Source organism: Narcine bancroftii, chromosome 6 (genome assembly GCF_036971445.1).
Source record: "Narcine bancroftii isolate sNarBan1 chromosome 6, sNarBan1.hap1, whole genome shotgun sequence".
Taxonomy (NCBI): domain Eukaryota; kingdom Metazoa; phylum Chordata; class Chondrichthyes; order Torpediniformes; family Narcinidae; genus Narcine; species Narcine bancroftii.
This window is the reverse complement of record NC_091474.1, coordinates 127,900,915-127,914,616: the sequence shown is the minus strand read 5'-3', so window position 1 is coordinate 127,914,616 and position 13,702 is coordinate 127,900,915. Positions and strand designations below refer to the sequence as shown.

Sequence of the window (13,702 nt, the reverse complement as noted above, 5' to 3'; positions counted from 1 at the left end):
TCCCAGAAAACTTCCCGGATTGGGTTCTGAACCTGCCCATGTCATGTTAACGGTGTTTGCATGGATTCTCATGCCTCAAATACTGCTACCTTTTCACTATTTAGATTTTTTTTTAAATTTTGTGTCCCTTTTCAATTTGTCTTTTGAAATCCATTTACCACAGTGTTATCCATTTGCTGAGAACAGCATTGAACAGGTCCTTCAACCCATGATGTTAAACAGGAAAGTCTTGCAGATGCTGTGATTGTAGTGTAATACACAAAAGTGATGGAAAAACTCAACAGCTCACACAGATATTGTGCCGACCTATGTAAACCTTTTCTGCAACAATCTAATCCTTTCCTCTCTCATACCAAAAGCCCCCCTTTTTTTTCCCCATGTAACTAAGAGACTTTCATATGTTACTATAGTACTCGCCTTCACTACCACCCCTGGCACCTACCACTCTCTGTATATGGGGAAAAATATATATATATATCTCTGACCTCTTCCCTCCCCCTTCCTATACTTTACTCCACTCATCTTAAACTGCTGTCCTCTGGTGTTGGCCATTGAAACCCCAGGAGAAAGGCATAGTCTTAATTTTTTTTTATGTACAATTTACCTCTAACACCTGCACTGCTTTTATTTGCAGTTCATTAATATGAAGAAATATCATGGCCATCTTCCCCATCATTGGGCTCCTCACATTTTTTCTTGCTTTCTGCACATCGCTCCCCACTGTACTCCATCTGATTTCTTCCTCTGCCTTTTTTTCTCAAGGCTAATTTCATGGTGTATTTCTTTTTAGGGCAACAGAGAGGGGCAGCAAATAGAGCCCTTGCCTCACTGCCCACAGTGACCTGGGTTCTACCCTGACCTTGGGTGGTGATCTCTATGGGGTTTGCACGTTCTCCTGGAGAGCACATGCTCCAGTCTCCTCCTATATCCCATAAATGTGTGGGTTGGGAGGTTAATTGGCCACTGAATATTGCTCACAATATTGAGGAGTGATAGAATCTCATGGGAGTAATTGATAGGAATCTGGGGAGATAAAGTAGGTTACAACAGAATTAATGTAAAAATAGATGCTTGAAGTCAGCATGGTCTCGATGGACTGAAGGACCTTTTCCCATGCATTAACTCTCAATAGACTAACTATTTGACTTTACATATTTTCTATCTCTCCAGTCCTTGCTCTTCCTCTTCGCATCTCTTCGTGACTCTTAACTTTTCACATTTTTCCTTTAAAAGTCCACATTGGCTGACTTTCTCTCCATTAATTACACCTTCTCTCTGTCCACCTCCTGCGCCACCTTAACGACACACGTTACCCCACTGTCTGCTCTCCCCCTCACGTCTGCGAATTTGACTCCCCTTCACATCTACAGAAAACACATGATAAGGGGATTCAGTATCACTGTCACTCCCAGCAGATGGGCTGAAGATAATGACGGGGCGGGAAGGATGTCCAGTGGATAGGGGCCAGATTGGTTAACTTCAGGGGGGTTTGAATGATGGGAACTGTTTTGGAAATTTGTTAATTATGTTTTTATCTGTTTGATCTGCGTCACAAGGCTCAAGGATTTGATTGGTTCAAGATATTTGAACTCTCTTTGCTACAAACCAATACGAGCTGAAAAATAAAACACTGGTGAAGTTATCGCCTAAGTACTCTGCTCATTCACTTTTGCTTTTGGTGTTTTATTTATAGAGAGGAAGAATTATTCAGTTGCCAACTTCAGACAGATCAATTTAAAACCATGGTGAAGTCATTTGGAAAGTGGGTTGAGGGAATAAACTTGAGGATTCCAGCAATAGACTCCAGCCTTTCTACTGAAATTCTTCAAGAGCATTTATCTAATCTTAAGGTGAGTCATATTAGGTTGCTACATACTTTCTGTTACCTTTAAATTTGCATGAGAGAAATCCATATTTCAACCCCTTTTTATTTGTGAAAGTATCTCCCAAGTTCAATTTTTGTAAGACCCAAGTTTACTATAGAGGCATTGTCCCTTTTTCCTGGGTTCCCATCTTGTTGTCTCCCTATCTACCCAATCATTTCTTAATAGGCTTGGAAACTTGTACTGTAAAATGTCTCAGAAGTGTTGTCTAACTAAATTTGATACAAAGACATTGGTTAGATTTAGGGAGTGTCTCCATGATGGTGAAATTGAAGGAGATATTAAGAGTGGCATTTCAGAACTTGGGGCTGAGACAGATGAAGGGATGATGGTAAGGTGATGATCATTGGAACTCAAGGCACCCTATAGATCATTGGAAGTTTGCTTTGACCTTGAGAGAGAATAGCAGTGTCTGCCCACACAATGAGATGATGGAACTGAGGGGGTTCCATGTGTGTTTCTCACACTTGTGTTCAGTTCTTCTCTGGGAGTAGGACAGGAGCTATATTGGATCAAGCAAGGTAGCTGAGTCACAGCCCAGCTAAATGGGATACTGCATCTTGTATCAGGAGCTGTGGGCTAATGGTACTCTTGGTGTCCATAACAAGCCCATTGGCATTGCTGGTAGTATTTTAATGTAAATGCGTGAACAGTGGAAGTCGCTTCCAAACCACTTACATGGAAGTAGTGATGTACCACATTTTAAGTGCATGGATCTTTTACAGAAGCTGAGGTGGATATATATCCAAACTGGATGAATTTGCAGGTCTGTCAGAAAGGCAGGGGTAGACACAATCGATTCAAGGGCCTTCCAGGTTTCTAGAGAAGTTCTCAGTTTTCCAAAGGATGTTAAAATTGCATTGCTTTTCTGAAATAATGAAGTGAAATGCAACACCAGCTTCTTCCTGGTATGCTTTCTCGTCCTATCACAGGGGAAAATTGTGAGGAAACCTTGCACTTGAATCCTTGTTTTAATTGACCTTGTTATCTGTGTAAAGCAACTGATTTAATTCTTCAGAGCCCATCTTTACAAGAGAGAATCTGAAAACATCTATCTCTGGAGGCCGTAGAGGCTGCCTCATTAAATATATTTAAGACGCATATAGACAGTGATGAAGTGTTTTGAGAGGCTGGTGTTAAAGCATATCAGCTCCTGAGCGGTGATGTGGATGCGTTCCAATTTGCCTATCGTAAAAACAGGTCTATGGCGGATGCCATCTCACTGGCTCTACACAAAGCCCTGGAATATCTGGACAGTAAAGGTGCATTCATCAGGATGCTCTTTATTGACTACAGTTTGGCCATAATCCACTCAAAACTGATAAGCAAACTCCAAAATCTGGGATTCAACACCCCTCTGTGTAATTGGATCATGGACTTCATCACCTCCAGACCACAATCAGTGAGGATTAGTAAGAACATCTCCTTCACAATCTCCATCAGTATCAGAACACCACAGGGCTATGTTCTTACCCCTCTGCTCTACTCACTTTACACCTACGACTGTGGGGCTCAGTACAACAACAACACCATCTATAAATTCGCTGATGCCACGGTAATGGGTTGTATAAAGAAAAGTGACGAGTCAGCAGACAGGAGGGAGATTGAAAACTTGGCTGAATGGTACACCAACAGCAACCTTGCACTCAATGTCATCAAAACTAAGGAGCTGATTGTTGACTTCAGGAAAGGAAAATCAGAGGTTTACAATCCAGTGATCATTGGGGGATCATTGGGGGATCAGAGAGGGTGAGCAAATTTAAGTTCATAGGAGTCCCTATCTCAGAAGATCTTTCCTGGACCCAACACACTAATGTCATCATGAAGAAAGCACGTCAGTGACTTTACTTCTTCAGGAGTTTATGTATGACACCAGAAATCCTGGAAAATTTCTACAAAATTGCTACATCACAACCTGGTATGGGGACACCAATACCCCTGAATTTAAAGCTCTCCAATAGATAGTGGGCACAGGCAAAACTCTCCCCACTGCTGAAAACCTCTATGGGGAATGCTGCTGTCAAAGAGCAGTAGCAATCATCAAGGATCCACACAGCACATGCTCTGTTCTCACTCTTGCCATCAGGAAAAAGGTACAGGTGCCACAAGACTTGTACCACCAGGTTCAGGGACTGCTGTTACCCCTCCATCATCAGACTCCTTTACGTCACACTCAATCAGGGACTCATTAATTGTGCATGTAATTGATTTTTTAAATTCCCTCTGTGTTGCACTGACATTTTTTTTTAACATTCATTATTTGATTACAGTTCTTTATTTGTTTACATGTATAAGCTGTGTAGAGTTTTTCTTGCACTACCAGTGAGTGCTAATTCTGCCATGCCCACAATAAAAAGAATCTCAGGGTTGGATGTGATGTCATGTATGTACTCTGTACTCATGGTAAGTGAATTAAGGGTAATGGGTAAAAAGGCAGGTATGTGGAGCTGTCCCCAGCCAGATCAACCGTGAGCTTATTAAAAGGAGGAGCAGGCTCAATGGGCCAGATGGTCAATTCCTGCTCCTAATTTTTATATTTTTGTGTTCTGTCTTTTATACACAAGGATATTGTGCAGTAAGTGTCATGTTAAAAAGTTTCCAATGTCATCTTTTATTCAAATAAAAGCACACAATGCTGGCGATAACTTCAACCTCGGAGTCTACACATTTTCATGTTTCACTTCATCTTTTATTCAGATCATGTGTGATGAGTGGGCAGCAAAAGCTTCTGAGGTTCAGGAAGTTAATCAGAAAGGATCAGCCTTGTGTCACCTGATCAATGTGCTGATTTCTCCAGTCCTTTCAAGGCCATCATTCAAACAAGGTACGAAGCTGAATTCTGAATTTCTTCCGAGTTTTATCAAACAGCTCGACTCCATTACCTTTTCATGGGATTGGTGACTGGGATGAAGATTGTGTGTGGGAATTTTCAACCTTTTTGTTTGTTCACCAGTTCAGCAGGTGACTAAATAAGGTGCAGCGCCAATGATGCTTGAAGTGTGGGGAATGGATTCTTCACATGCTTGCTTTTAATAGATGTCTGGGAATGCCTTCAATTTGCATCATCTCTAATTGGTCTGATGTTTCACCATCTGTCAGTCAATGATGCTACATATTTAAATTGATTGTGATTCACCAGATTTCTAAAGTGCAACACTGGCATCAACCCAGTATTACGTAGAGTTTTAATTTCATGGGTTTGTGACTAAATGAGCTACTTTAGTTTAAAATCTGAAGTATTAAGATGCTAATTGAATATTAAAAGAGCATCACTCTACTACTAATATCCTTGTAATTTAGCATGAAATCTTACAATATCATAGTTTCCAGGAATATTTTTTGTTCTGTTTTTACCTTCATAATTGCACAATGATATCTCCATAGAAAGAGTCTGCATATTGAATGGGGCAAGAACAACAATGGTTTCTACTCTTGTTACTGTGTAACCCGAAGTTTTAACGAGATGGTATTGCCACACTGGCTATAAAGACAAAAAAAATCAATGAAGATGAGATTTTCCTAAAGGAAGCAAAGTGGGGGAAAAAATCCACTTCAATAGTTTTGGCAATGGATAAATAATCATATTGCTTCTTTATTTTGCATTGGCTGCAACTCAAATAACAGGAATTCTTTCCCTCAATGTACTGCTCTGCAGGTCCACAGGTGGTGAACGGTGGGAGACAAGGCTCTGATATCTGTGATTCCAAAGGTGAGGAAACCATTTTTCATGTTGAGTCACTTGAGCAAGATCTAATCTCATAACAAAATGAAGTGCAGTAAAACTTCTTTCATGAGGAATGCTCTGGACTTCTGCGGTACCAGATTGAATCGTTGGATGTAATTCCTACTCCTTCTTAAGCACACTTAATTGACTTGTTTTTGCATGTTATACAGCAGAAAATACATTTTCTGGTGAACCCTCCAAGTTTCGAGGGAGCACACAGAAAACAGAACCAGGTGAGTTTCAAGAGAGTGCAGGAACTGGTGCTCCGATGTGTTAAAGGGGGTGTGGCAATCAACACTGGTGCTGAACCATTGGGATTTCTGAAGAGTTAGATCGTGGATGATCTGAGTTTTATTTCAGATGGACATTCAGGCAGCAGTAGAGTTGAAGAAATAGTTCAAAAATCCAACTGGCCCAATTCTGCGATGACAAAATCAAACTGTATAATGACTTCTGAATGCACAATTAAAGACAGTGGAGTTATCAAAAGACTCAGCACAGAAATTAGCCCCTTCCTCTCATCAAGGCCATACTGATCATTAACCACTTATTTTTACACCATATTACATTTCATTCTCACCATATTCTCATCAACTCCTTTTCCAAGATTCTGCCACTCATCTATAGTGAGGCCAACTTACCTACCAGCGCTTGTGTTTTCGGGATGTGAGACAGACTGGAGTAGCCTAAAGAGACTCACCTGGATCATAGGGAGAATGTACAAACTCCATGCCAACAGCACCAGGGTTGGGATTGAACGGGTCTCTGACACAGTGAGACAGTGGCTCTACCAGCTGTGCCAGTGGGCACCCCATAATTTCTGTCAACAATCCTGGGGTTCTGTTTTTCCATTCTTTGCCCTGGCTCATTGACAACTTCAGATTTCCTTTCAAACTTTAAGCCATGTTTCAAACTGGTTGAGAAGTCTGTTCAATAAATACTGTAGTTTAAATTTCCAGCCAACAATTATGTGCTCTGTTTATTTGGAGATTTTGAGGTCAGAATCAGAATTTATTGTCATGAACGAGTCATGAAATTCGTTGGTTTGCAGCAGCGTAACGGTGTAAACCTTCATATGATTAAACATCTTTCAACACTAATATACAAAAAATTATAGTGCATGAAAAGTAAGGCAGTGTCTTTGGTTCATGGATTATTCAGGAATCTGATGACAGCAGGGAAGAAGCTGTCCTTGTACCGCTGAGTGCTTGTCTTTGGGCTCCTGTACCTTTTCCCCGATGGTAGCAGAGTGAAGAGGGCACTGCCTGGGTGGTGGTGATCTCTGAGGAGAGAGGCTGCTTTTTTACGACACCACCTTATTTCAGTAGCACAGACAGATCTTTTGGTTGTTCCGAAGTAGCTTAAGGATAGGGGAGTAAGGGGAGGTTCAGGAGCCTGACCGCTGTTCAAAAGACATCTTTCTTGAACCTAAGGGTGGTGAACCTCAGGCTTTTGTATCTCTTGTCTGCAGATAGCAGCAAGAAGTGGTTGTGACCAGGGTGATGATGGTCCTGCCTTCTTGGGGCAGCACCTCACATTAACGTTTTCAGTGGATAGATCAGTTACTCGTAAGTCCCTTGATGCAATTGCCCCAGGTGATTGTGACGCAGAATCACAGGCAAATCTCCTTGTTCAGCAAGAAAACCACATCAGGGAAGGTCACAGCAAAGACATTTGTACAAATCCCTTCTTTATTTTGAATGCTAAGTTAATGCCCTTTGTGGTGGGTTAATTGATGTTGAAATGTTGGTGTGGTAGATGCTGCGTTAGATGTAGATGCTCAAAGTGATGATTGACTGGTCAGTTTATGAGGACAGCCAATGGTGCCATTTTGATGAAGTCTGACCTCACAGTGCCTTCCCTCACACTTCCTCCAATGATGCCCCATTCCCATACCCTGTGGTTGCTCCAACATGTGATGCTCTACTCCCACAATCTCCTCATTGGTTGTCCAGGCATGAGATGTTGTACTCGTGCTCAGTAATGCTCTATTCCCACACCCTCCCATTGTTTACTCAGCCTCAAGATGTTCCATTCCCTTATCATGCATTTGTTATCCAGAGTTTTTTTGTGCTGGAAATACACAATAATTGACAAGCCATGGGATGTACTACTCTCGTACTCTTTCCAATGGTTGTCTAGTCTGGTATTACTGAACGTAATCATTCCTAAGTTATGATGTTTGAAGATTAAGTATTGTTCGGGGCATTAGGGAGAGCTCTCACATTCCTGTTCATAGAGAGCCAAAGGCTCTTTTACAGCCATTTGGGGAAGGTTCTGTTTAAAGGCTTTTACAATAAAACAATGCATGATTTGGTCCATACTGCACTGCCACTTTAGCACAGGTTATTGTGCAAAGTTTCTGTAAATGGTCTTGGAACAATAATTTTCTGACTCTGAGGTGGATGCGCTGCTCACTGAGTGAAAAGAGAAGGAGGCAGTGTCCTTGTAACTGGGAGTCGGTCTTACTCTGTTCCACTCCCTGTCCAACAATAGAAGAAGGGGCCTGTTGTGTGAGATGGAGCTATCCTACATGCTCCAATGAGAAGGGCTCCATGACGATATTAATTCTATTTGATTTCCACTGTTTGCCATGAACCCTTTTTAATCACTCATTATTTGGTGCAAAGACTATCTTTATTCTTAAGTTAAAACATTGATTTTAAAAGCTAGATACAGGTACACAATCCTTTATCCAGAACCCTTAGGGGACAGTGTGTTCCAAATTTCGGATTTTTCTGGATTTCGTAAAGCCCACCTGAATTGTGCTGCTGTATCCACCCCCACCCCCTTCCAGTCGCCCAGCCGCCTCCCCCAACCGCCGGTCCCTCGGCCGCCTCCCCCAACCGCCAGTCCCTCGGCCGCCTCCCCCAACCGCCGGTCCCTCGGCCGCCTCCCCCAACCGCCGGTCCCTCGGCCGCCTCCCCCAACCGCCGGTCCCTCGGCCGCCTCCCCCAACCGCCGGTCCCTCGGCCGCCTCCCCCAACCGCCGGTCCCTCGGCCGCCTCCCCCAACCGCCGGTCCCTCGGCCGCCTCCCCCAACCGCCGGTCCCTCGGCCACCTCCCCCAACCGCCGATTCCCACTTGCCAGATTTTGGAGCTTTCCGGATTTTAGATGTCCGGATAAAGGTTCGTGTACCTGTATTGTGTTAACCTGCTGAAGCTGTCGCTCCAGTAAGGAAAGAGAGAATAGAAGGCAAAGGCCAGCTCAATAATTCATCAGAATTCAGTGCCATATAATAGATTGCTTTCTGATTTTTATAAAAGGTGGGACTCTCAACAACCTTGGAAAATGCAATGAGGCTTTTCAATTGGAGCAAAAGGAAGTACTGTTGGTTTTCCACTCTGTATTGTTGCAGTACACTGAAATTCAATATTTAGACATAACAAACTTGTGACCTTCTGATCTGCCTGTTTTATTTTAATTAATGCATTCCGTTGCAAAAAAAACCCTCATCAGTGATTTGAAGTAATTTCTCTTGCCACAGAGCTGAGTGCTATCCAGCAAGACATGGCAGATGTGAATAATCAGTATGAAGAAGTGGGAGCCCTGTTGAAGGGCAAGGAGGGCCAGCTGGATTCCATGCTGGCTCAGAGGCAGGGCACCGAGAAGGAAGCCTTGTTGGCCAGAGAATGGCTGGACTCGGTGGATAAGCGGGCTGCATGCTGGAATGCATTGCCAACAGAGAATGAAGCCATAAAGGAGCAGATTGAACAGCACAAGGTGGGCATTGATGTTATTAATTGTTAAATATGTCAAGAAATAACAAACTCTATTTACTAATTAATTGTATGCCCAATTAACATACAGATACCCAAATTATTGTTTCAAAGGTTTTTATTTAAAGCTGCAGGTAAGCTGAAATGCAATGGATAGGATTAATACTGATCTGTTGATTATATTATTGGAAATAAATTCATTGGAGTAGTGGGCCTGGGGATAGAAATGATTCACTGACCCTTTTCTGTTCTCAGCCATGCTATCCCAGTAACAGCTGATGGTGACATGGGGAAAGGGAAATGCAACCACTGATGACTTCATCAGTACACCAACTCTTCACGCTGATCGTTGCCACTCTGATTTTCTTAGAGTAAAAGCTGCTTAATAATGTTAATGATTATGGGGCAGCGATCACAATATGATTGAGTTCAATTTGAGATTTAACAAGGAGAAACTAAAGTCAATTGTTATTTCAGTGGAATAAAAGGAATTAGAGTGGCAGAGAGGAGCTGGCCCAAGTAGATTGGAGGGGGTGGGGAGGCACCAGTACGGAATAAAGCAGATCAGCAGTGGATGGAGTTTCTGCAAGAAATGAGGAAGATGAAGTAGGATAGTGAAGTCCGAGTACAAAGCTCGGCTGCTGTCAGATCATTCACCCCTGACTTTGTCCATTATAATGCCAGATAAGCAAGCTATGGTATATAGATGGTGATTAAATTCACTAGAATTTAAATTTACCATCTATATACCATAGCAAATACTAGAGCGCATCGGATGCCCCCCAAAGTTCCTCAACATGGTTATCCAACTGCACGAAAACCAACAAGGTCGGGTCAGATACAGCAATGAGCTCTCTGAACCCTTCTCCATTAACAATGGCGTGAAGCAAGGCTGTGTTCTCGCACCAACCCTCTTTTCAATCTTCTTCAGCATGATGCTGAAACAAGCCATGAAAGACCTCAACAATGAAGACACTGTTTACATCCGGTACCGCACGGATGGCAGTCTCTTCAATCTGAGGCGCCTGCAAGCTCACACCAAGACACAAGAGAAACTTGTCCGTGGACTACTCTTTGCAGACGATGCCGCTTTAGTTGCCCATTCAGATCCAGCTCTTCAGCGCTTGACGTCCTGTTTTGTGGAAACTGCCAAAATGTTTGGCCTGGAAGTCAGCCTGAAGAAAACGGAGGTCCTCCATCAGCCAGCTCCCCACCATGACTACCAGCCCCCCCCACATCTCCATCGGGCACACAAAACTCAAAACGGTCAACCAGTTTACCTATCTCGGCTGCACCATTTCATCAGATGCAAGGATCGACAACGAGATAGACAACAGACTCGCCAAGGCAAATAGCGCCTTTGGAAGACTACACAAAAGAGTCTGGAAAAACAACCAACTGAAAAACCTCACAAAGATAAGCGTATACAGAGCCGTTGTCATACCCACACTCCTGTTCGGCTCCGAATCATGGGTCCTCTACCGGCATCACCTACGGCTCCTAGAACGCTTCCACCAGCGTTGTCGCCGCTCCATCCTCAACATCCATTGGAGCCCTTTCATCCCTAACGTCGAAGTACTCGAGATGGCAGAGGTCGACAGCATCGAGTCCACGCTGCTGAAGATCCAGCTGCGCTGGGTGGGTCACGTCTCCAGAATGGAGGACCATCGCCTTCCCAAGATCGTGTTATATGGCGAGCTCTCCACTGGCCACCGTGACAGAGGTGCACCAAAGAAAAGGTACAAGGACTGCCTAAAGAAATCTCTTGGTGCCTGCCACATTGACCACCGCCAGTGGGCTGATATCGCCTCAAACCGTGCATCTTGGCGCCTCACAGTTTGGCGGGCAGCAACCTCCTTTGAAGAAGACCGCAGAGCCCATCTCACTGACAAAAGGCAAAGGAGGAAAAACCCAACACCCAACCCCAACCAACCAATTTTCCCCTGCAGCCGCTGCAACCGTGTCTGCCTGTCCCGCATCGGACTTGTCAGCCACAAACGAGCCTGCAGCTGACGTGGACATTTACCCCCTCCATAAATCTTCGTCCGCGAAGCCAAGCTAAAGAATATATATATTTGACGAGATGGAAAGCTCTGCCCATAACATTATTGGGAAGAGTATGATGCCAAGACTGCATTATCTTTTTCAAATGCTTCCCATTCCATTGCCCCAGTGCTTCTTAAAAATGCTCAATGAATGTGTCAGAAACTTTTTGTGGAATGGGAAGGTGGCTAGAGTCTCCATGGAAAAATTACATGAGAAGATAAATTAGAGGGTCTAAAACTACAAGATTTCAAAAAATATTATTGGGCTGCCTAGTGAGATTTATCGTCTCACTGTTTGAGGGAGGAGGGGCCCTTACTGGGCACAAATTGGACTACACTCGATAGGGGAAAGTACAGCAGGAGAATTTATATATAAATGAAACACCAAATTTATTTCCAAAAAGACAAATATCCCCATATCAAAACATCTTTAACAAATATGGCAAAAAATACTTCAATGCATTGGATTGAAGGTGGGGCTATCTCCTAATACAACTTTGACCCAAAACAATTTAATACCCATGATGCTGGACAACAGGATCCTGGACATCTGGTGCCAGAAAGGGATCAGTGTTTCAAGGACTGTTATGATCAAGGGCTACTAATGTCATTCAAGCATTTGAGAATTAAATTGGGATTATCTAATAGAACATTCTTCTGCTTCCTACAATTGAGATATTTCTTAAGAGACAAATTAGGGCAAACAATAACTCTGCCAGAGTAGCACCATGGAAATTCTAATTCAACAAGGAAATGTATTTAAATTTATTTCTAGAATGCATTTCATACTCCAAAGTGATGGCTTGAAACTGGGACTACAATGGTTGAGGGAGAGTTGGGAATTGGACTTGGGTGCAATAATTAATGAAAATTGGTGGGAAGACGTGTCTACACAGCATGACAGGGATTATCAATGCTAGATACATGCTGGTGCAGTACAATTTCCTGCATTAGTTGTACCTCACACCACAAAAGTTACATAAATCAAGGTCAGAAATTTCAGGATATGTGTTTCAGATGCGGTGAAGAGGTTGGAACCTTTATCCACTCCATCTGGCTATGTACAAAGGTGAGACCCTTCTGGGTAGAACTGGGGGACATATTAAAAAAATTACAAAAGTGGTGTTTCCACAAGACTTAGATTTGTTCCTTCTGGGAGATATTAGTGAAATACAGTTTACATTATCCAAACACCAAATTCAATTTGTGAAGATCGCTTTGTTGGTAGCCGGGAAGTGTATAGCAGTTGTATGGAAGTCCAACTCTCAACTTAGTATTACACAGTGGAGTATGGAAATGCAAAGCTGCGTCCCTTGGAGAAGATTACTTATAACTTGAGAAAGAAGTATGACACGTTCAGTGAAGTGTGGCAGCCGTACTTGAGGCAAATGGGTGCACAGATATGATCTATCCTTCCCCCTCCCCTTAAGAAATAAATTAAGATACAAACCATCCTGACAGATAAATAAAGAAGAAACTGAATTAAGGTTGTGGTACAGATAATATTTTAATTATTAGTTTTTATGAATGTTTTTCCTTTTATGGTTCATTTAATATCTGAGGTAGAAATACTTTATTTTAATTATTATTTTATATATAGTTGAACACGGTGATCGAGCAAACAGCACGCCAGATGAGACACCCGCTCCCATAGGCCACAGTAATAGCAGTTGAATCAACCAATTACCACCAGTGGATCGCAGGGGGTCCAATCTGGGCCCGCAGATTCGGGACAGCCAGTCAGCAGCCAGCCCTGCTCAAGCCACGTCCTGGTGGTGACACGGCCGGCTGCCGATAAAAGGCAGAGCTGAAGCCCAATAAAGTCAGGGTCGATTTCACTCCCTTCATGTTTGAGATTTCTTTCTTCAACCTCGAACTATAACCGCAGTATCCCTACTACAAAAAAATATATATATTGTTCGATTATATTTGCTTGAGTCTTTTAAAATAAAAATATTCAAAAAAGAAATGAAGAAGATGTAGGATAAATACAAATAAAAGAGATGAAATATTCAAATGGAAAACTGTAACAGCTGTGGCTGACGGGAAGTCAAAGCCATTGTAAAAGTTGAAGAAAAGGCATACAAGGAAGCAAAAAATTAGTGGGAAGATAGAGGATTGGGGAGTTTTTAAAAACTTGCAGAAGGTAACTGAAAAACTCATGAGGAGGGAAAAGATTAAGTATGAAAATAGAGAAACAAATAATATCAAAGAAGATACAAAAAGCTTCTTCAAAAATATAAAGAGGAAAAGAGAGGTGAGAATAGATATAGGATCACTAGAAAATGACACTGGAGAAATAATAATGGAAGACAGTTGTGGAGTCCAGG

At 42.5% G+C, this 13,702-nt stretch overlaps 1 protein-coding gene across 18 annotated transcripts in view; it reads left to right on the top strand.

Moving 5' to 3' along the window:
- dst (dystonin) overlaps positions 1 to 13,702 on the top strand; it is a 570,552-nt gene that overhangs the window by 379,848 nt on the left and 177,002 nt on the right. For all 18 annotated transcript variants that reach the window (XM_069886058.1, XM_069886062.1, XM_069886061.1 and 15 more), the window contains 4 exons: positions 1,694 to 1,850; positions 4,581 to 4,707; positions 5,539 to 5,592; positions 9,096 to 9,331. In XM_069886058.1, coding sequence (XP_069742159.1) covers positions 1,694 to 1,850; positions 4,581 to 4,707; positions 5,539 to 5,592; positions 9,096 to 9,331 — 574 coding nt within the window. The remainder of the gene's footprint in view (positions 1 to 1,693; positions 1,851 to 4,580; positions 4,708 to 5,538; positions 5,593 to 9,095; positions 9,332 to 13,702) is intronic.